This window comes from Nicotiana tabacum, chromosome 8, assembly GCF_000715075.1.
Source record: "Nicotiana tabacum cultivar K326 chromosome 8, ASM71507v2, whole genome shotgun sequence".
NCBI classification, from domain to species: Eukaryota; Viridiplantae; Streptophyta; class Magnoliopsida; order Solanales; family Solanaceae; genus Nicotiana; species Nicotiana tabacum.
The window spans coordinates 181,396,527-181,418,641 of record NC_134087.1 but is presented as its reverse complement, the minus strand read 5'-3'; the positions used below and the strand labels follow the sequence as shown (position 1 = coordinate 181,418,641).

Sequence of the window (22,115 nt, the reverse complement as noted above, 5' to 3'; positions counted from 1 at the left end):
TTAAGACAGTACTAAAACTAAACCGTCGCAGTAGTATAATAACCGTTGCCACATACCTGTCTATGGAGACAGTTTGGTAAAATAACTCTGTGGGGACGGTTTTTGTAAAAAGGAGGATCTAATTTCCCTCCAATTATTTTACTAAACCCGCGAATGCTCCTTTTTATAATTAAAAAAATAATTTAAAAATACAGAATTATACGTATCAAACTAAAAGAGGGGTCTTCTTACCTCTTTTCTATTCAATTGATTCACTAGAACAAAAAAACCCTCCAGCTTCTTCAAGAGAAAAATGGCCTCCAAATCCAGCGAAGGATTTCCATCACCGAAGGATTTCGACCAGCAAAGGATTTCGATTCATATTACTCTCTACCACAATAGGTCTGCATGCTCTCCTCCATAGCTTATAAATTCCCCATTTCTAGATTTTCCATTCAAGTGTTTTTGGAAAAGCTTGAAGAATACACAAATGGGTTTCTATGAAGTTACTGTCTTTTGTTCTAATTTATGTTTGATTTTTAGTTTTAGTGTGGTTTAAAGTTTGTATCTCAAATTTTGGTGAAGATTTGAGTTTTCTGTGAAAAAAATTGTGATAAAAAATCAAAGAAGATTGCTTAAATTTTGGGTTTTAGTAAAATTGGAGTTTGAGAAACTGGGTTTCAATTCTTTGAGCCAAAATTTTATTCGAAGTTTATTTTGTACTGAATATTGAGTTTACTGCTGTTTGGGAGGAATTAAAGTGACAAGTACCCTTCAAAACTCCATTGTTGAGGTCGACAATATTCTAAAACATAAATAGAAAAATTCAAAGTTGGGAGAGTTAGAGCAAATTGCTGTATATATATGGGAATTTTACTTTTTTTGTTTGTTTTCTGGTTGTTTGGCTCTTGTGTTCTAAAATGGGTGTTGAGGGGTAAGTTTGAGAAATGTATTGTATGTGTATTTCCTCGTAGAACTGTTCTATGTGCAAGGAAATATTACATTTTGTTATCTTAATGATTGGTGTGATTGGAGAAGAGAAAAGTATGTTAATGTTAATCTTATTAGTGTTAATCTTAAACCTCTTTGTGTATGAAAATGCTATTCTTTTTCTCATAACAAAGAATGTACAAGTTTTAGGTATGGATATAGTTTTTGTCCTCTACTCAATTCTTGAATCTGTTTGTTGGGTGATATATGTGTCGTCACTTATGAGGTCATAGTGTGGAGTTCACTATAAAGTTATTGCATAATCTAGATTGCTGATATAAAATTCTTGCCTTATGTATGCATTCATACGATTTAGTGAATGCTATTTTTATTTTTAGGAAGCCATGTTAAATTTTTATATCATTACAGAAAGGGAACAAGCAATTGTTAGCTATATACTTTAGCGTATTATGGTTGAATTTGTTTTATTTTTGTAGCTAAACCCCACTATTAGTGGAAAAGAAGTAACTTGAAGGTGATAAAAGAAGCACTTGACATAAATTGGGTAAGATTTCCATTTCCTTTTCTCTCAGGCAAGTATCTGTGAAACTTGCATGCCTCTTCTAGAGAGTGAAATCGTTGAAACTAAAATTATCTACAGCATTGTGCTCCGCAACATTATGAAAAGCATCCCAAAATCTTTGTTCATCCTAGTGATGACATTTATCTTCTAGATTCTGAAACGATATTGCATTTGGTTTAGTTACTATTTCAAACTACTAATATTTCATGTTTATACATACCTTAGAATAATGTCACTACAGCTGAATAACTATTAAAATTAATGTGAAATATGGTAGTTAAATGTCAATACAAAGAGCTATTAGATGATAAATATACCGAAACACACATATGTATAGTTGAAGCTTATGATGAACCTTATTCTCGCTATGGCTTAGCTACCTAATCAGATGCACTTTTCCATTTTGTTGGTTGGCGGGAGATTTTTGTAAAAGATGTAGTAAAATATTCGAGGAGAAAATATAAGAATTTTTGTCTCGATATGCTTGGGGAGTGGAAGTCCGGTGCCCTCTTAGAATTTTATTTACTCTGTTTTTAATTATGTTTTGTTGAAAATATGATAAATCTGTTTATCAACAGCACAATTTATATTTCTTGTAATGCTAACATTAAAAGTTGGAGCACAACATAGTTGACCTTAGAAATTTTTTTTTAAAAGTATCTGTATGGATTAAAAGTTGGTATTCAGATTTTATTTTGCTAACATAAGATGCGAAAGTCATTGGCTAGTCAAACAACTAGAATATATTAGGAGTAGTCAGAAGTAAAATTTAGGATATTAGGTTCTTATGTTGCAAGATATGACAAATTGAGAAACGAAGATGACAAAGGTAAACTAAGAAGATTTGTTTTCATGCAGAAGACCAGGCAGATCCAATATACTTCTAAAAAAGATTTCTTTTTCCCCCACCCACAGCCCTTTTGTCTCTCTTTCTTTCTCCTTTTATTCTTGCTTTTAATGTTATTTCAACTCAGTCACTACTTTTATGTGTCATCACATGCTGCTTTTACTAGATCTGGATATTACACTTAGCATTGTGTTCGAGGACCTGTTTTACTAGACTTACTATTACTTTATTACTATTTTAAATTTTGACTGATGAATTATATTACTTTTAAAAGTAACTGATTTATGTATTCTCAAATTTTTACAGGAAGCTGAAAATGGTATTATCAAACGCCTCTGCCTCTCTGTAGCATGTGGCGAGCTGTAGCGTCGCTTTTTTGCAAAAAAAAAAAAGAGAAGAATACAGCAGCAGCGATCTGTTAAAACAAAAATTAGGGCTCGCTATTTCTTTACTCTTTCTCCTTCTAGTCGACAGCAGACCAGCAATTTCCTTTATTCTTCAAGTTTCTTCATCGGGTATGCTTCTCTTCACCTCTTTTCTTCTTTCTTCTCCTTCATTCATCTCCTTTCTTCTTTCTTCGAGTTTTTGTTCTGTGACTTCGTCGAAATTTTCTCTTTTTTCTTTCTTCTTCTTCTTCTATTCTTCTTTCCTTTTTTTTGGGCTTTGTTTTTTGTCGTTGCTGGTTCAACAGAACAGAGCCTGTGTTGCGCTGTTTTTTTTTTCATTTTTCTTCTTCTTTCTTTTTTTTCTTTTTTTTTGTTCTGTTTTTGATCACTACTGCTGCACTCAATAGAACAGCCTGAGAAAAGCTCTGTTTTTTCTTCAGTTCAGAGAGCTTCTTCAGTTCTTCTTCTCTTCTTCTTTCTTTTTTCAGCTCTGTTTTTTGTTTTTCAATTTTCCACAGCTTCACTTTGGATTTTTGAATTTTAATTATGAATTGATATATTTATAATATATTATATTGAGTTATTAGTAAAATCCTCTTGAAAAAAGATCCCAAAGTTTGGTAATTTTTATAAAATCCTCCTTCTGAAAGGTCCCTTTTAGATGCTTATGGTCGAGTATATGTCCCAAAATTACCAGTATATTTCTGAGTGTAAAATTGAAATCTAAGAGGTAAATTGATTCCTTTGTAATTCTAAGAGGTAAATTGATTCCTTTGCAATTCTATTACTTTCCAATAAAATTCTCCCTCATGTCATCAACAGGTTAGGTGTCGTTGATCATTAATCAACTTCATAACCTTTCTGTTTTTCTTTTCTAGTGGCTTCCAGCTTTGCAATAAATATTTACAACTAGTTTGGAATAGTAGGAAGTAATTATTAAATGGTTTACTGATACAACATCACTTGAATGCTACAATTGTAGCTTACTGGAACAAGGATTACTAATTGTTGATTTACTTATGTGACTCATAGGATATTCAATGAGTAATGGAGATAAAAGTTGGATAGGTCTTCGAAGATCCACCGATGATTATATTCGTGGAGTAAATGATTTTCTTGACAAAGCGTTTGAACGATCTTCCCAAGAAAATAAAATATTATGACCCTATAAAAAGTGCTTTAATCGTTATTGGCATTATAGAAATGTGGTGGAGGATCACTTAATTGCTTATGGGTTTACATATGGATACACCGAATGGGTTTTTCACGGAGAGTTTTCCTCGAGAGATTGGCCACATCCAACCAATGATGATGATGGTTTCGATATGCATGACGATATTGATAGTCTGCTTCATGATACTTTTAGAAATGTAGAAGGTGACTTGAGCCATGAAGAAGTGAGAGAGGGACCATCTGAAGATGCAAAGAGATTTTTTAAATTAGTGGAGTAAGGAAAACAAGAGTTGTATCCAGGGTGTGAAAGTTTCTCTAAACTGGATTTTACCATTAGGTTGTTCTTGTTTAAATGCATTCATGGGTTGAGTAATGTGGCATTTTCTGACTTGTTAGACTTGATAAAAGAGGCATTTCCATTTGCTAAATTACCTGAGTCTTTTCACAAGGCAAAAAATGTGATAAAAGATTTGGGTCTTCATTATGATAAAATACATGCATGCCCTAACGATTGCATGTTATTTTGGAATGAGAATGAGAAAGCAGATAATTGCTCTGTGTGTGGATCTTCTAGATGGAAGAATGTGCGTGATGGCTTGACTAATAGGAACACTAAAGTTGCTGCAAAGGTTTTAAGGTACTTTCCTTTAAAGCCTAGGCTTCAGAGGATATTCATGTGTTCTGAAATAGCTGTAGCAATGAGATGGCATGCTACTGAACGACCCAAAGATGGAAATATAAAACATTCTGCTGATGGGGAAGCTTGGAAGGATTTTGACTTGTTGCACCCGAACTTCTCTAAAGATCCTCGTAATGTTAGATTGGGTCTTTCAAGCGACGGTTTTAACCCATTTCGAACCATGAGCATTTCCCATAGTACATGGCCAGTCATGTTAATGAACTATAATTTATCACCATGGATTTGCATGAAGCCGGAGTATATAATGTTGTCAATGATCATTCCAGGTCCATCATCTCCAGGAAAGGATATAGATGTGTACCTACAACCACTAATTGCTAAGTTGAAGGAACTGTGGAAAAAGTGAGTAGAAACATATGATGCTGAAACTAACCAAACATTTTTAATGCGTGCAGCCTTATTGTGGACAGTTAGTGATTTTCCAGCATTATCAATGCTTTCCGGATGGAGCACCAAGGCGAGATGGGCATGCCCCACTTGTAATTATGATACTTGCTCTCAATATCTCAAACATAGTCGTAAGATGTGTTACTTGGGGCATCGGGCATTTTTACCGCATGATCATCCATTTCGGAAAGATAAGAAATCATTCAATGGTGAAGAGGAGCATCGAGCCATGCCTACTCCATTATCGGGGGTAGAAGTGCTCGAAGAACTACGTGAATTCAATATTATCTTTGGAAAAGGCCAAAAGAAAAGGCCTCGGCGTAATGACGGTCCGTGGAAGAAAAGATCCATCTTTTTTGAATTTCCATATTGGGTACATAATAAATTGAGGCACAATCTTGACATGATGCATATAGAGAAGAACATATGTGATAGTTTTCTTGGGACTTTGTTAGATATACCTGGAAAGTCCAAGGATCATGTAAATTCTCGCTATGATTTGCAAGAAATGGGGATACGCAAGGAGCTTCAACCATTAAAAGATGATAAAAATGGAAAAGTTCATCTAGCTAAAGCTTGTTACTCCATGAAACCGGAAGAAAAAAGATTATTTTGCACCGTCTTAAAGAATGTCAAATTACCAAAAGGGTGTGCCTCAAATATATCACATCGAGTGCAAGTGGAGGAGATGAAAATATCAGGATACAAGAGCCATGATGCTAATTTCATAATGCATTACTTGCTCCAAGTTGCGGTTATAAAAGTGTTACCCAAGAATGTCTCTTTGGCCTTGATTAGGTTGGGAAATTATTTTAGAACCATATGTAGTAAAGTTATAAGGCAAAATGATCTTGATAAAATGATGTCTGAAATTATAGATATAGCATGTGACCTCGAAACAATTTTCCCGCCAACCTTTTTTGATATAATGACACATTTGCCTATCCATTTAGTGAATGAAATTAAGCTTGGCGGTCCGACTCATTTGCGTTGGATGTATCCCTTGGAGAAAAACCTGTGTAAGTACAAAGCATTTGTTCGTAATCGAACTCATCCAGAAGCATCAATAGTAGAGGGATTTTTGGCAGAAGAATGCTTGAACTTTTGTTCGAGATACTTACATGATGGGGTGAAGACAAGATTCAGTCGCTATCAAACTGAAGATGATGAAGGCATTCAAATAGAGGGAGATGATTCTTCACCTATATTTCCTAATATAGGCCATCCAATCGGAAGTAAGAATAAAAGGAAAGGCAAGACTTTTGACATGGATTTACAGTTATGGTCTGAAGCACATCGATATGTTTTGTTCAATACTGGAGATGAACAAGTTGAGGCATTTATCAAGTAAGATAAAATATATAACTGTCATTTGTAATTTAAACTTTATTTTTTTCATGATAAGATATTTTAAATTGTATCTCTTATGGTCTAATGATTAAATTTTATATTTATACTTACAGGGAACATAAGAATTTCATTAACAATCATACTAAAGGAAATGCATGGCTAAAAGCACGAATTCATAGTCGAGAATTCGAAAATTGGCTTAGAGAGAAAGTTAAAAATGTTGAAATGCCCAATCATTTAAGATAGCTAGCTAAAGGGCCTAACACAGTGGCTAAAAGATATACTGCATATTTCATTAATGGATATCGATTTCATACAATGGAACGAGATGCTCCATGTAAGACTCAAAATAATGGAGTGACTTTGTCAGCAACAACAGATAGTTTTGCTAGTGCTAGGGACCAAAATCTCATCGATGGAACGGTTATCTACTATGGAGCTATTCAGGATATAATTGAAATTGATTATTGGAACTCTTTTAGTGTTAAACTATTTAGATGTGATTGGTTTCATAATGAAATTGATGGATATGGATTAACGCGGGTGTACTTCAACAAAAAATGCAGTACAGATGATACTTTTGTACTAGCATCTCAAGTACATCAAGTTTTTTATGTGGAGGATCCAATTGAGAAAGATGTTTATTATGCAAGAAATAAAGTCCCTGTTGATTTATATGATTTGGAAGAAGAGAATTGTCCTAATATTGGAGAAACATTTTGGAGAGAGCATAATGATGATATTGGTTCATCAAATATATTACTCGACGTGGATGCCAGATGGTCGAGAGAAGATATACCTGCTGATATCATTGATATGCCTTCTCAATCACAAGATACAACTATGGAAACATCGGAAGAGGAGGATGAGTATGATGATACCGATTGGGATTGGATGGAGGCTGATGATTGATAAATGATCTTCTGAACTTATTTAAATATATAGTCGTCATTGTTTTTTAGTGAGTAATAATGCCATTTTTAGAAATATTCTGTGATTTTTTTCTTGTTTGTATGCTTTTAGACTTTTTGCATTTGTTTTTTCCTTACAGCTCTATATTGAATTGCTTCAATGTTACAGGGTTTATACCAGCAATTGTTACTGATTGTAGATTCAAGTAAGTTGCATAAAGTTTTTTTTTTCAAGTAAGTGGCACAAAATTTCTTTTCCATGCATTTTCTTCCTTTTTTTTCTTTGTTATGTTCCATTGTCTAACCTGATTAACTTTGATTTTCTTAAACTTACACAGATTTAGATGTCATGGGTCAAGAAGGGTCTTCTAGAAAAAAATAAAAATGGAAAAAACTCATCATATGTTCAAGCTGGAAGTTTATCATGTTTGGCAAAAAAAAAGAATGTCATTGACAACAAAAGAAACCGTTCAAGCTATACGGTCAGAGAAAGAGCATTTGCTAAAACTAATTGAAGAACAACCAACAATAGGAGAACGATCTGAAGCAAATGAACGACATATAGAGGAGCAATTTGTAGAGGGGCACATTGCAGATGAGCAGATGCAAATAGATTCTACCGCTCCTACAGCTAATGAACGATCCGAAGAACAAGGTAAGTCTACATAACTTAGAATCACCTCTGATTTTTTGTATTTTGTTGTAGCTTCTGGTCCTGTAACTCCAAAAAAAAAGAGGTAGGACACAAATGCGTAGTGTCCATAGCCGAAAGACGCGTAAGGTGATCACACTTAACAATTTGAATCAGCCCATTGGTCCTACTAAAGAAGATGTAAGAGAGTTTGGTAGCTTCCTCGGTACATTGGCAAGGACTGCAACTCTTTGCCCGGTGGATATATTGGATTGGAGGAAAATGGACACAAAAGACGATTTATGGACATATACCAAGGTTTGAAGTTTCGATCCAAATGTTCAGTTATTTGTTAAAAGTATGTTACAATTTCTACTAATCAAATGAAATCAAATTGTAGTTGAAGTATGATATTCCTGATGCTGCAAAAATATGGACTTTATTTTCAATTGAAAATGCTTGGAGAAGGCATAAAAGTCAACTGAAGAAAGATCATTATGATGCATATCAAAATGATGAAGTTTGAATGGCAAAAAGGCCCGATTATATACCAGAATATCAGTTTAAAGAGCTCCTGAAATATTGGAGTTCTGATAAACTACATGTAAATATAAACCATGATCTTGACAATAGTTACAACCAGTATATAAACCATGATCATGGTTCTGTGCATCTCATGGTTCTTCTGATATAGTTGCTAGTGCATATCTGTGCATCTCATGGTTCTTCCGACATGGTTTAAGGGCCTTTGAAGTGCATCTCATAGTTCTGTGCATCTGTGCATCTCATGGTTCTTCTGATATAGTTGCTAGTGCATTCTACTTTTTGAGCATGTCAGATATCAAATTCTAGCTGGTGGGGAAACTCTTAAAATGGAGAATTTACTTAGCTTCTAGGTTTCTCCATTAGATTCCACTCTAATTCTGATATGTTCAAGATATCTGCAACGGCCTTCAACTTAGAAAACTGTGGGGATTTTGTGGGGAAACTCTTATTTGCATAGATCATCTGAAATCAACAAGGAGAATCAAAAAAAGTTGACGGATCCACACACTGCTGGAAAAAACAAGTTTTGTTGTAATCCGTAATGAATTGGTGTGTACTATTATTTATTATTATATCTATTATATTTTTTAAAGATCTCTTATATCTATTTTCGTGCGACTAGGAAAAAACAAAGGAACCTGTATCACTTAAGGAGATGTTTGTGGCCACATGAGCAAGAAAACCTGGGCGTGCATACAAGCACTCAGACGAAAATACAACTAGTAAAATTGTATGAATATTATCTATATGCAAGTTTTAGATGAGATCATTTTATTTATTCTTCTTTCTTATTTTTTATTTACTTTAATTCTTTTGTTGAATTTGCTTTGTTAGGCTGAAATGGAAAAAATTGAAATATAACAAAGTGTAGATGACAGTCAGTCTGTTGATGCATTTTCATCTGTCATGGGTCCTGAACATCCAGGACGTTTAAGATTATATGGACGGGGGGTTACAAAGACTACTTTGAAAGGAAAAGTGGCCCATTTCATACCGACTTCAAATGCCACAAATTATACAGTGCAAGAAATGCAAGAAAGGATTCGAAAGATGGAGGAACAAAAGAGAACTATGCGACAAGAAATTACTGCAGATGTAATTGCTCAACTTCAGCGTGCAGGATTAATTAATCCAAACATACTAGCAACATTGTCTGTTTCGTCACTAGGAGAAGCTACCTCTGCACCACAAGCTGCTAATCAACTGATCCGTCGACCATCTGCAGGTAGCAACAATTAAGGTTAGCATCACTTTATTCCCAGGCTAAAAAATTTATTTTAGCAACTGCAGAGCTGCTGATATTTGTTAATATATGTATTGAATTTTACTGTGATTTGAGTTTTCATATTGGAGTCTAGATTGTTGTTGATTTCTAAACGTCCAAAAAGTGCCGAAATGCTGGCGAATATTTTTTAGAAAAATCCTGCCCAATTTTTCCAGTTTCTGCCCAAAATGCTGGCGAATTTATTTCTGCCTGTGTTGACTTCCGTTCATCTATATTTTGTAAAAGAATCTGCTTCTTGTTCATGTATTTTTTGTAGTAGAAACTGCTTGATCTGTCATTTTCTTGATTAAAGATGTGGGTTGTGGATTTTATGTGGTTCCTTAGATCAATAGAATGTTTTTTGGGTAGTTGAGGTATATGTACTTCATTATTTAATGTTGCACTATGTCACCTTTTATGTTCTGAAGTGTAGTCACATTGTATCATATACTTGTTGCTATTCTTGAGGGATGTAGTTTAGTATTCTTGCTGCTAGAGAAGTCAATTTGAATGCAATGCTGCTGATGACTTTTGTCTGTCATTTTCTTTTCTGTTTCTTCAATTTCTTTCCCACTTATGTGCATATATTGACAGTTGACATGATATGACAAGGTTTACTAGACTATTATAGGTGAAACCAGTCCAACATTGGATTTATAAAGGCATAAGAATTTAATTGTGGTTCTTAGATTGCTAGTATTATGGATGTTTTCATATTATCTTCCGCATCAGTTTTCTAGTACTTTGTCATTGTTTGTAAATTGTGTTTAAGTGGAACAGTTGAAACATAGTTGGAGTGTTTAAATGAAACATAGCTAAGTTGAGGTGTCCATATGAATTTTGGCGCCAAGTTAGAGGGGCCGCATATGGGTTTGGTCTTGTGTATTTGTCAATTTGTTTAATCTTACCATGTGTCATGACATTAATATACATATCTTTAAATGAAATCCTTTTATAGAACTTTTGCTAAATTGTTTGTTTTTTGATTATTTGTAGGTGGAGAACTTGAAGTAGGCGACCAAAGTGATGAAGATCTTACTTAGGAGTATTAGGTTGATTCATGATGAAACTAGAAATATTTTATTTTTGTACACTTTGGAAACTTATGTGTTCCAATTCACTGGCAGATATTGTTAAATGTTTTACTTTTATGAATATTACACCTATTATGGATTCTGATTTTGTTTAAAAATGAATTTTTCTCATAAATTATATATATTTCAAGGTATGTTACATATTGCTGGTTTGTATAACTGTTGCAATAGAGATATGATAGGTGTTGCAGTAGCCCATAAAATAATCGTCGCAATATATCACTATAACCGTTGCAATAGCATGAGCCCCAATCGCATAAGCCAAAAGTGACCGTTGCAATAGTATAACGTAATCGTCGCATTAGCATTAAGTAACCGTGCAAAATTATAAAATAATTGTAGCAATAGCCTGAACAACAGTTGATAATGAACTCTATTGTAACGGTTTTTAACCTGTTCTATAGAGTAAAGAATCGTCACAATATCATTCATAGAATAACCGTTGTAATAGGCCATCTTATGCATCGGTTATGAAACCGTTACACAGAACCGTCCCTATAGCTCTATTGCGACGATACCTGTTGTAGCGGCCGCAAAACCGTTGCAATACCTCTACGGCAACAGTTTCAATTCCTGCCGCAACCTGTTTCGGAACTGTCACCATAGGACTAATTTCTAGTAGTGTCTAGAGCTGAAGTTTTTGTTTTTGTAACTGGCGAACTTCAGCTCTAGAGCTAAAGTTTTTATTTTGTAACTCGCGAACTTCAGCTCTAGACTGAAGTTTTTGTTTTGTAACTGTCTAGAGTTGAAGTTATTTAGTTCATTTGTAAAAACTTCAACACTATTTATGTTTGTTTGGGATCTTGGTCATCTATATTTTGTTTGTAATTATGCAACAAGAAAAGAGAACGAGAGTATGCACAAATCTAATAACTCATCATCATTCACTGATTAGTAAAGTCACCAATTTCAACAAAAATCTTGCAACTGAAACTAATGTGTCTCTGAACTAATTGGTTACATCAACAAGTAACGTAGTCTAAATTTACTATTACATAGCTTTGAAAGAAGAAAAAGGGAATGATAATACAAGGGTCAAAATACAGATGACCAAGATCCCAAACAAACATATACACCAAGAATCTACTCATCTAATATAGTTACAGCTAGTTATTTAGTTCATTTGTAATTATTTGTAATTTGTCTTTAAATAATCTGATAAACATATTTATGGCAATCATCCCATGAACTGAAGTTCCATAGCAGCACCAACAGCAGCAGAAGAAAGAAGAAGAAGAAGAAGAAGAAGAAGAAGAAGAAGAAGAAGACGGAGGAGGAGAAGGAGAAAGGGTGAAGAGAAGGAGAAAGGGGGCTGAAGTTATTTAAAAAGTGGGTAAAAGTTAAAAGTTTTTAAAAAAAATGGGTATAGGTTAAATGGGGGCGACCAAATAGGACGCCCCGTGCAATTTTAACGGTTTCACCCGTAGAAAACTTTAGCATTTCATCTTCAAAGAATTTTAAAACTCCAAGAACAATTTCTAGAGTGTTGAACCAAAAAAATTTCATACTCCAGTAATTGTTCCTGGAGTTCTTTCATGTTTTAGGTGGGAGTATATTGGGAGAAATTCAAAAATAGCCAGATTTACAACTGGTCATTCAAAAATAGCTCAATTTCAAAAGTAATCGAAATTTAACCACTTTTCATGTAAAGATAAATCTGAGCGAAAACATTGTTCAAAACCCGAAAAATACGTCAGTATATTATACTGGAGTTCCAGCATAAGTATGTTTGAACTCTAGCATATTATACTGGAGTTCCAGGATAAATATGCTGGAACTCCAGCATAATATGATGGAGTTCCAGCATAATATACTAGAACTCCAGCATAATATACTGGAGTCCAGCAAGTATAATTGTCCAGTATAATATACTAGAGTTTGGAGCACCGGTGCTCCAGTCTCCAGTATATTATACTGGAGTCAGCTATGTATACCGGTCCAGCATAATATGCTGGAGTTCATACACAGGTGCACCGAACTCCAGTATATTATGCTGGACCGGTCTCTGTTGCAGCAAAATAGTGGCTATTTTTGAACGACCAGTCCGAAAACTAGTTATACCATGCTATTTTTACGAGTATATTCGTCTAGACATGTATTTTTGCATTAACAAGGCTACTTCGCCAATACAATTTAAAAGTTGGTCGTAAAAATAGCACGGTATAGTTAGTTTTCGGATTGGTCATTTAAAAATAACCAGCGTTTACGAAGTTAATGAAAAATAGCCACTATTTTGCTGCAACAGAGACTAGTCCAGCATAATATACTGGAGTTCGGTGCACCTGTGTATGAACTCCAGCATATTATGCCGGACCAGTATGCTTTGCTGATTCCAGTATAATATACTGGAGACTGGAGCACCGGTGCTCCAAACTCCAGTATATTATACTGGACAATTATACTTGCTGGAACTCCAGTATATTATGCTGGAGTTCTAGTGTACTGAACTCCATCATATTATGCTATAGTTCCAGCATACTTATCCTAGAACTCTAGTATAATATGTTGGAGTTCAAGCATACTTATGCTGGAGTTCAAGCATACTTATGCTGGAACTCCAGTATAATATACTGGTGTATTTTCCGGGTTTTGAACAGTATTTTCGCTCAAATTTATCTTTACATGAAAAGTGACTAAATTTCAATTACTTTTGAACTGGGCTATTTTTGAACGACCAGTTGTAAATCTAGCTATTTTTGAATTTCTCCCAAGTTGGCCGAACTCTAGTAGCCGAATCAAAAAGTGTCTATTTATCCATCATTCACAACTGGTCCGCTTAATTAGAAGTTCATTGCATAAATGGTAGTTAAACTCATCGTGTCTTTATCCCTTACAGAAAAAGATGAACATAAGAACATTGACATTCTCTACGAGATATTTTGAATTTTGCCTGAACATCAAGAATCATGAATTTCATGATATACATGAACTCCAAATATTCAACTTTGGCAGCTGACTAGCTAAAAGTGTACTCGCATGCAGCATTCGTAAATTCTACACATGCCATAAATATCATATTTTCACATCATAACTGGCTCATGCTCGGTGGTGCTTGTATTTCCTGGTAACAAAATTTGTAAGAATAAAAGTGATTTTTCGAGCTGGGCTCCGAAAGCACATGTGGATAAGCATTAAGCAGGCATTTAGAAGACTATATAAAAGTGGGTCCGATCAAAAAAGATACTCTTAACAAAAACATTAAGCTAGAACTGATCAAGATCAATAGGAAGCTAATAATACATTCTTGGTCTTGCCTGGGAGTTCGAGTCTCATCTCTGACATAGTCAAAGGAAAAGAGGACCTTTGATGAATTGCCTGATATACTCACACACTAAGTACTGAATCCTAGATGTAGCATGCTGCCTTCGTGTGAATCTTGAAATGATCATTGTTCATTACAGCATCTTATAAGCCCTTGTTCCATCATATGAAGAAAAGACGATCGATGGTCCATTGTCATGATTCTAAGTTACTCATACCTCCATCGACACGGAAATATGATTTGAATACCTGACGAAGAATCTTTCGTTTTGTTGAATCAAGCATGTTTGCTCTATGTCCCCTATAGACTCCAAGCCTCAGCATTTCTTTCCCCTCTTTGACAGCTCGTTTTCTCACATCTGTCAGTGAACTCGCTTCCATGGAATCCACACTTGTCTTGCATTCAGATTTCTCTGCTACATTTTCTGCTTGCTCCTTGCTGTTTTTGGCATTATCATCGTTCGGTCGGCTATCCTCGTTATTATCAGGACTCTTGTTTCCCCACCACCTATATGTTACAGTAGACAAGCCATCCGATGGAAACCCATACTTGAATTCATCATAATTGACTGAAGTTCCTCTTGTCAAGTTAGAGACACGGAAATGCAGTAAACTTCCAGATTGAGCAATCCTGGTACCTTGCTGCTGTGAGAAAGCTCCCGCTTTCAGCATTTCCACTGTGGAGCTAATACTCTTGTTTTGCAATGGGGAGCCCCTACATTAAAATATTCTCAATAGACGCTAATGATTTATACACTTCTGTTTTGTAGTACAGTAGTTTGAAGATAATGCAATTGATATTACAAAACTCAGGATTGGCTCAGAAAAAAATCCATGTAATATTTAGTAGGGTAATAAGAGAATACATTTATTATAAGCTAAATCGTCTAAAATTGTAATATGGACGGTTTTGTTATTAAGGAAAAATAATCTTACATTTGGTTAACTACGTGGATGGACTGAAATTGGAATCAAACTTTTGGGGACAATAATGTTCTTAATCTATCAAAGTTTATGTTATTTAATCTACACCTAATTCTTAAATAAAGATAAAAACTATAAATAATTTAACACATGAAATAAGACATAATAAATGTGTAAAAAGTTAAGAGTTAAGACATTAAATAAACAAATTATAATCAAATAATTTTTATTATATATATAATTGAGGGACATTAAAGAGGTGATGTGGCAGCCTCTAAAGCCAGAATTTGTATTTATCGTTTTCCTCAATTGTTTGTTATTTTCTCCTTATGTTGATTTTTAAAAAACCCAAAAACCACCTCTGTAATGTTTGGTCCATACTAAAAGACCGAAAAGTCACGTCTATTACACATCAATTCCTCATAAATAAATCAATGTGTAAAGATCAGTTTCAATAAAACAATCGTTTTCACCTATTCAAAGCCGATCAAAATGCCTTATTAATAAAGAACCGTTTCCCTTTTTTTTAGAACAAGCCTCACAAATTTTTCTATCAACTATAAATCCCATAAGCCACCATCAGAAAAATAGGAAAGAAACTTGAAAAAGAATAAGGAACAAGAGGAACTGTTATGAAGAAGACTTGGAAGAACGTAACATTCACATTTTTTCATTTTTCTTACATTTTTGAATGTGGTATGTCTGCTTCCATTATTTTGTCCCTTTCGGTTTGATTCTTTTGTTTTAACTTTTGCTATTTAATTTCTATTTATAAATTAGGATGTGTCAGTATATTGAGTTAACACATTGCTAATACTGATGGGTAAATTAATTTTGTACTTTCCCTTTCGGTTTGATCTTTCGTAGAAATTTTTGCTTTACTGATGGGTTTTTAATTAATTTTGTTCTTTTGTGTTTGATAGATTTTCATATAATGAAGGCTCCAACATCTGAAGGCAAATCGATAACAAAGTTGCCCATATACACGAGCAAAAGTTGTATATGATTTGAAGGTTTCTCATGCTTTAAACTCTGATTTTATTATTTTGTATGTGTAAGACTTCAAATTTTCTTCTCCTTTTTATCATATTTTTTTTGTTAAATTTGTCTTCTTTTTTGCAGTTGCTTCTTTGGGTGTTCATATTATGTTGTTCTTCTGCTAATGATTATGCATATATATGGAAAGAGCAATAACCATAAAGTTAGTATTTAATGTTATGATAAAATATCGAAGAAAAAAGTGTTTGCCGTTCTCTCTTTCTTCTTCTTTTTCATGCAACTCTTGCCATTTTGAATTTACATCTTACCCTAATGTTAGGGAGCGCTTTACCCCAATGTGGGATTTCCCAGCGCGAATCCGGATTAGTTGGGCTCCAATGTGGGTACCGAATACCGGGTGAGAATAAAAAAAAAGAGTTTACATCTTACCCTCTAATAACTAGCACATGTTTAAAGAAAAGAAAAAAATTGCAGAACCGTTTCCTCTTTAGAAGATCTCATCCAATTAGTTTTTTTATTTTTTTCTTTGGGTATAATTATCTAATGCATCAAGATCTTTTAGTATACCCTTACATAACTTTTTTCTTTACAAAAACGAAAATAAAATAGAAATATGAGTGTACGTAGACACTTTTATTATGAGCAACTTATAAAATGATTATACATTTTACTCAATGTATAGAAAAACTTACAATTACTCTGAAGATGTTAATTAAAGAGAGACAATTTTACCTTTTCTTTGCTTAATTAATTTTATTCCATTATTATTAATATTATTTACTCCCTCCATTCATTTTTAGTTGTCCACTTTTGACTTTATACTCCTTTAAGAAAAAATAAATGAAGTATGTATTTTACAATTTTACTCATAATAATGATAGCATCTTCAAAAGTTTTGGGGAATGAGTAGTTAATGATAAGGGTAAAACAGGAAAAAAAATTATCTTTCTCGTGATTTAGTATAGTGGACAAATAAAAGTGAAAATGTATTTTTAGTATAATAAGAGTGAACGGAGGGAGTATGAACAATATTTAATTAGAAATAGAAAGTAAACAGACATAACAATTTTCTACTTATTGAATAGATTATTTAGTGAGGAATAAACGTGTATGCATGCGTGTGTTACCTTTTTTTTTTGTGGGAATGTACGTTTAATTTAATAGTCCCTTAGTGTATTTTACTATATTACCCCTAATTAATATTTTAGTACACACCCCTGGATCTATGGTATAGATGTAAAATGGTAGAATGTCTCTTGGATTTCTCAAAAAGTCAAACTGGACAAGTAAAAGTAGATAATTTTTTAGTATAGTAAACAAGTAAAATTAGACAAAGAGAATACATTTGTTTCTTATTTATGGTACTATAAAATTTTCTTATTCTTCTATATCAACTATCAATTAAATTCAAATAATTAAAAAAAAATATTTGACCGCCCGAAGCGCGGACTAATTAACTAGTTTAATAAATATAAGTATAACATTACATTTGGTTGGTGCATAGATCAAAATTCGGTTCCAACGTAGCCTCCCACATCATATCAAAGGGGTAAAATCTATCTTTTTGGGCTTTATATAGTTGAATTTTGATCAGTGTATACGCAATGCCACCTGTCACACGATATTGAATAATATGAAAATACCCTATTTTGCTAATATGTCAAGCGTATAATAAAACACCAAATTACTATATGGAAATGTAACCTGGTGTATCAGATTTTTAGAAGTAATGTGATCTCTTACATAGTATCTAATCGGCATATATCAAATATGCAACTGTTACTATGGTGGTACATCCACCCCCATTACCAATATCGCCACCACATCCCCCCTCCCTTCCCACTCCTTTGTCACACTAATCAATTGAACAAATGAGTCAAATACATAATCAAGCCGTACTCGTTCACGTGATTCTAAAGTGAGTCACAGGGTAAAGCTGCATGTACCCCTCAACTGTCTACTGCAGTATATATCAAACAGAGAACTAGAACATATAAGGCAATGTAAAGAGGATTGTTCAGAATGACAACGTATTGCATTCCTATTAACTATAATTATTTCCACCAAGCTCCAGTAAGAATCTCTCTACAAGCTTCACTCCCAATCAAGCTTTCTAAGCCCACACAATTTGTTTTCTAACGAAAATTTTGGCTGTGGATATTGCATTCAGTTCAGTTCCCAACCTGAGAACCATATAGCCAGATGATCTGGTACTAATATGGTTTAAGGTTGACAGGCTTCTTGAATGATAGTAGCTTTATGGAATATAACCATTAGTGCACAAACAACTGCTTGGAAGTGTCCCGTCTGTTAATACAAAATTCATACTGAAAATTTTAAATCTGAATGGTACAAGGGATAGCTGTGCAGATACTTCAGTAAAGGTTTTAACTTTGGAATTTCTATCTTCTACGACAGCCCTTAGGGAAGATGACAGAAACTAGGCCTGAGATTACTCATGAGCCCTGACACATCAAGTAAACTGGTAAAGTTCCTCGTGTTCTTAATCAATCATTAAGAGCCTTACTGAAACATCCAACATTGGAAAGATAAAAGGTCATGCTCGAAGCAGCATTTCCAGTATCAAGTCCAAAAGTGGACTGATGCAACTACTTTGAGTATTTAACTCGTTTAACTGATCAGATTCGATAGCCATTTTCTATGAAGTAGTTTATTGATATGATCAGGCATAATAAAAGTTGGACTCCGCTAACAAAAGTATAACATGTAAATGACTTACGGAAATGATGAGATTGCAGAACTGGCTAAAGAATCATGCTTCTCTCCAGCAGCTTTAGGGAATTCCACAGATCGCTCCTGTTTTTCCCTCGATGCCTCCTTCTTTATATCTTCAATACTCTTTCCAGAGATGACCTGAAAATCTCAAATAAATACAGATGCATAAACAAGCATCGCACAAGCATTTCATTGGATCCCACTACCACAATGTTTAGGCTAACAGTCAAAATCGAATACGTGAATCATATCTTAAAATTGACTGTAGTGCAAGTGTCGTAACAACCTGGTAAAAGGTTACGGGCTCCTTCAGGCAGACTTCAAGTGATGTGAGTGCTTAAAATTTACCGTGCAATGATCATGCCTATTGGTGCGCAGTGAACAGTATTATATAAATAGTTTTCTATAATTAGATCAATAATATTTGATCTGACAAGAAAAATATCACAATATAAAGTTTGAAAGGGTCACAAAAACATTCTACCATCTGGAATCAAAAAGGTATTCTTTATCATAGAAGAACCAAAGCAACAGGCAACAGTGCTGGTATGATAAATCTTGCATTTTCTCCGCATTGTTGGGACTCTATGTTCAAGAATTTCAGTCAATATATACTCAACATCAAAAGGGAGATAAAAGTTATGTTCCTTCCCTAAGCTCCAGTTAACTATCAAATGTTTTGTTTCTTTCATCCATTTACCCTTCTAGCTACACCCCACCATAAAAAATCATGTTTATAATATATTTTGCTAGCATCACAAAACTGTCAAAATGTGAGTTGCAATCTTTTTAGAAGTTTAATGGGAAAGATCCCCACCATAAATAGTTTGACCGATAAGCTGCCGAAATGTGAAAAGTTTAGCAGCCTAGTGTGAACTTATTGATTATTTCTTCTCTTAGTTATGTAGCAATAAAATCTCTTAAGGGAATAATGTTGATGCTTCGAAATAGAGAAACTTCACTTTTCAAATGAGTACAACAAATCATCCTTGTATAGCCTACCTTTCGATACGGCCACCTCACCAGACCATTCTCATAGCATATTTTCTTCAGGACACTTGCACAAACACCTAGAAGATAGATGCCAATTAGATCAAATGTTCTTGTAATATTATGTAAAAGAAAGTGGAGATTGGCAAACATTGTCACAACTGAGCTTACAGTTAAAAAGTAGAAATTGACGAACATAACAGTTCAAAAATAGTATGATCAATTATTCTCTCCTTGTTCTCCCAAAAAAAAAAAAAAAGAAGTAATATGGTCAAGTCCTGAAGTGTAATGTATAAACTGTCATTTGCTTATGAAACTGACTGTAATGAAATGGGGTATTGGGGGGGGGGGGAGGTTTAGGACATCAAAGGGAAGTATAACAAGAAACAGCTAAACATGCAACACCAACAAGCAATTCAAGATTTTATGACTTCTTTTCGTAACAACTGGAATGCCGGTTTTTGGGGGTCTAAGTTACTTGCTCATAGTTGTTAATATGTTTCATCCTTTCAGACACTTGATTCCTGGATTTGAAATTAGTCAAAACGGAATTACAAAATTTTTAGTGCACATAAACATTGTGACTCGGTGAGAGTCATTAACTTTTTCAAGTGCAATAACAATATTCAGACAACATACTGCCTCTTGAAAGTGCTCTGGTGCATATGAACATGTCATTGTGAAAAAATAGAATAAGTGGAAAAGCAAATGATATAAGAAATATCAATGCAGATCAAACTTCTAGAGTAGCTACTTCAGACATTATCGGATTTTTTAGCAGAAAAAGGAAATCTAGTTGATATTCTAACAAGAGAGGTTAGCTTAGTTATTGAAACGACTCTACTTCTAACGCGTAGGTCAGAAATTCAGAATTCCAGCCATACCAGGGAGTAGGCAGACAGAGGCGGAGCTAGAATTTCAACCTTATGTGTTCTGAAATTTAGAAGGATGACTTAAGTGTTAATAACTGGGTTCTAAATTTAATATTTGTACATATTCAATAAATAAATCTAACACAAATAAACTATTTAAACAAAAGCTATTGCATTCACCCGAACCCGTCACCGGGCTACTAGCTCCGCCCCTGTAGGCAGACAATCACGGTTTATCGCCGGGGGTGTGGTGGGTTAAAAATGTCTTGAGATTTAGGATACCTCATTCTTCTCCAAAATCCACTATCACAACTTCCATATCTGTTTATTGTTTGGTTGGTGCTCAATTTATAATGGCCGAGTTGCTATTAAATGGTTAAAAGCATTTCTTTGTGGACGGCACTGCACGGATGCAGTCATACTCGTGCATCATAGGAGGAAATTATTCTGAATGTCTCCATTTTTTCTCTATATCCAGTTTTCATAATAACACCAAGGGTTGTGCTGGGATAGATGGGTCCCTCCACCCTTAATCAGAGACTCGGGTTCGAGCCTGACCTGGCATGGAGAAACTCCGTTTTATGGGCCCTACGCTGCTCAAATCTGGATTAGTTAGCTAGTGGGTAGCAGATACCATATGGTTATACCCCAATCAAGCTACATTGCAGCAACTATTTTCCAAATTTCAACTACTTTCCCAGACCCATGACAACACACAAACAGATAAAAATTTATATTAAACTAGATAGATATAGTGGGAAGTAGCAAGTTATTCTATGAGTTAATCGAGCTGCAAACAAACTGAGCCGAACACGATAAATAAATAAATTAATAAACCACTAAACTAATAGTTTTAGGTTTAGCCTACAAACATCATTTTTAAGCCAGTAACACAGAATATCACTGCACCTATTACACTTTTGCAGCAGTGAGTATAAACTTAAGTAACGTTTATTTTAGAGTTTACATTTGTAAAAAAAATATTTGTCTGAGCTGGTTTTTGCAAAAATTAGCCAAAAATTCAAAATCTGAATTTGCAACTCTAAAACAAACAGCACCTAAGTATAAATATATCTTGAGGAATTATTATTATTTTCCGAAGGTGAAGGGAAAGGAGGATTACCTAGGGATTCAGCAGCATCAGAGAGAGGCAAATTGAACAACTTGGAGACCTGATCGAACGATATTGATTTTGGGTCGGTACTTGGGTTTGGAGTCGGATTCTGAATCGGGTTAGAAATTGGACCTGAACCCTGCAGATTACTCATGTTGTATTGGACCCGCGGCTGAGTCAGAGACGATGATAAATAAATGTTGGCTAATTCGGTAATTTTTGCCCTTTCAGGATTTTTTGTCGGCTAGTTAATTCTCTATGAAAAATAATTTTAACATTGTATCACCATTAAATAATTACAATATTTAGTTGGATTAATTAAGAAATTAATTTCCGGGTAACTAATGTAGCATTTTGTTGATCGTATAAAATATTCTGGCATAATTATTGCATTATTTGGTTTGTAATTAATCGATATCTGAATTAAGTTATACATGA

The 22,115-nt window shown here is 34.3% G+C and overlaps 2 protein-coding genes across 11 annotated transcripts; one reads left to right on the top strand and one right to left on the bottom strand.

Annotated features, from left to right (window-relative positions):
• Window positions 1-80: 80 nt before the first annotated feature.
• On the top strand, window positions 81-10,879 carry LOC107759398 (uncharacterized). 10 transcript variants are annotated; one of them, XM_016577336.2, is made up of 11 exons: window positions 81-381; window positions 1,407-1,474; window positions 2,646-2,854; window positions 3,758-6,332; window positions 6,902-7,296; window positions 7,416-7,480; window positions 7,585-7,901; window positions 8,055-8,195; window positions 9,046-9,153; window positions 9,258-9,663; window positions 10,684-10,879. In XM_016577336.2, exons 4-5 carry the CDS (start codon window positions 4,984-4,986, stop codon window positions 7,245-7,247), a joined length of 1,695 nt encoding a protein of 564 aa, XP_016432822.1. In that variant the 5' UTR covers window positions 81-381; window positions 1,407-1,474; window positions 2,646-2,854; window positions 3,758-4,983; the 3' UTR covers window positions 7,248-7,296; window positions 7,416-7,480; window positions 7,585-7,901; window positions 8,055-8,195; window positions 9,046-9,153; window positions 9,258-9,663; window positions 10,684-10,879. The 10 variants fall into 10 exon arrangements, 7 of the variants coding, with proteins under 7 accessions (XP_016432822.1, XP_075076025.1, XP_016432821.1 ...); XM_075219924.1 differs by adding an exon at window positions 8,278-8,972 and having other exon boundaries at window positions 7,585-8,195; XM_016577335.2 differs by having other exon boundaries at window positions 7,416-7,452; window positions 7,585-8,195.
• Window positions 10,880-13,902: 3,023 nt separating this feature from the next.
• LOC107759401 (uncharacterized) lies at window positions 13,903-21,855 on the bottom strand. Its single transcript, XM_016577341.2, has 4 exons — window positions 21,687-21,855; window positions 19,704-19,771; window positions 18,706-18,839; window positions 13,903-14,757 (listed from the first exon to the last, which is right to left on the bottom strand). The coding sequence occupies exons 1-4, from the start codon at window positions 21,829-21,831 to the stop codon at window positions 14,238-14,240; spliced, it is 867 nt and encodes a 288-aa protein (XP_016432827.1). The 5' UTR covers window positions 21,832-21,855; the 3' UTR covers window positions 13,903-14,237.
• Window positions 21,856-22,115: the final 260 nt, after the last annotated feature.

Bases quoted from the DNA above. Each gene is read 5' to 3' on its own strand.
- LOC107759401 (XM_016577341.2), bottom strand. From the start codon at position 21,831: ATGAGTAATCTGCAGGGTTCAGGTCCAATTTCTAACCCGATTCAGAAT. The intron at 19,772-21,686 runs GTAATCCTCCTT...TCTATCTTCTAG, and splicing joins TGATGCTGCTGAATCCCTAG to GTGTTTGTGCAAGTGTCCTG. The intron at 14,758-18,705 runs GTAAGTCATTTA...ATTTTAATGTAG, and splicing joins TCTGCAATCTCATCATTTCC to GGGCTCCCCATTGCAAAACA.
- LOC107759398 (XM_016577335.2), top strand. From the start codon at position 4,984: ATGCGTGCAGCCTTATTGTGGACAGTTAGTGATTTTCCAGCATTATCA. The intron at 6,333-6,901 runs GTAAGATAAAAT...CAAAAAATGCAG, and splicing joins CAAGTTGAGGCATTTATCAA to TACAGATGATACTTTTGTAC.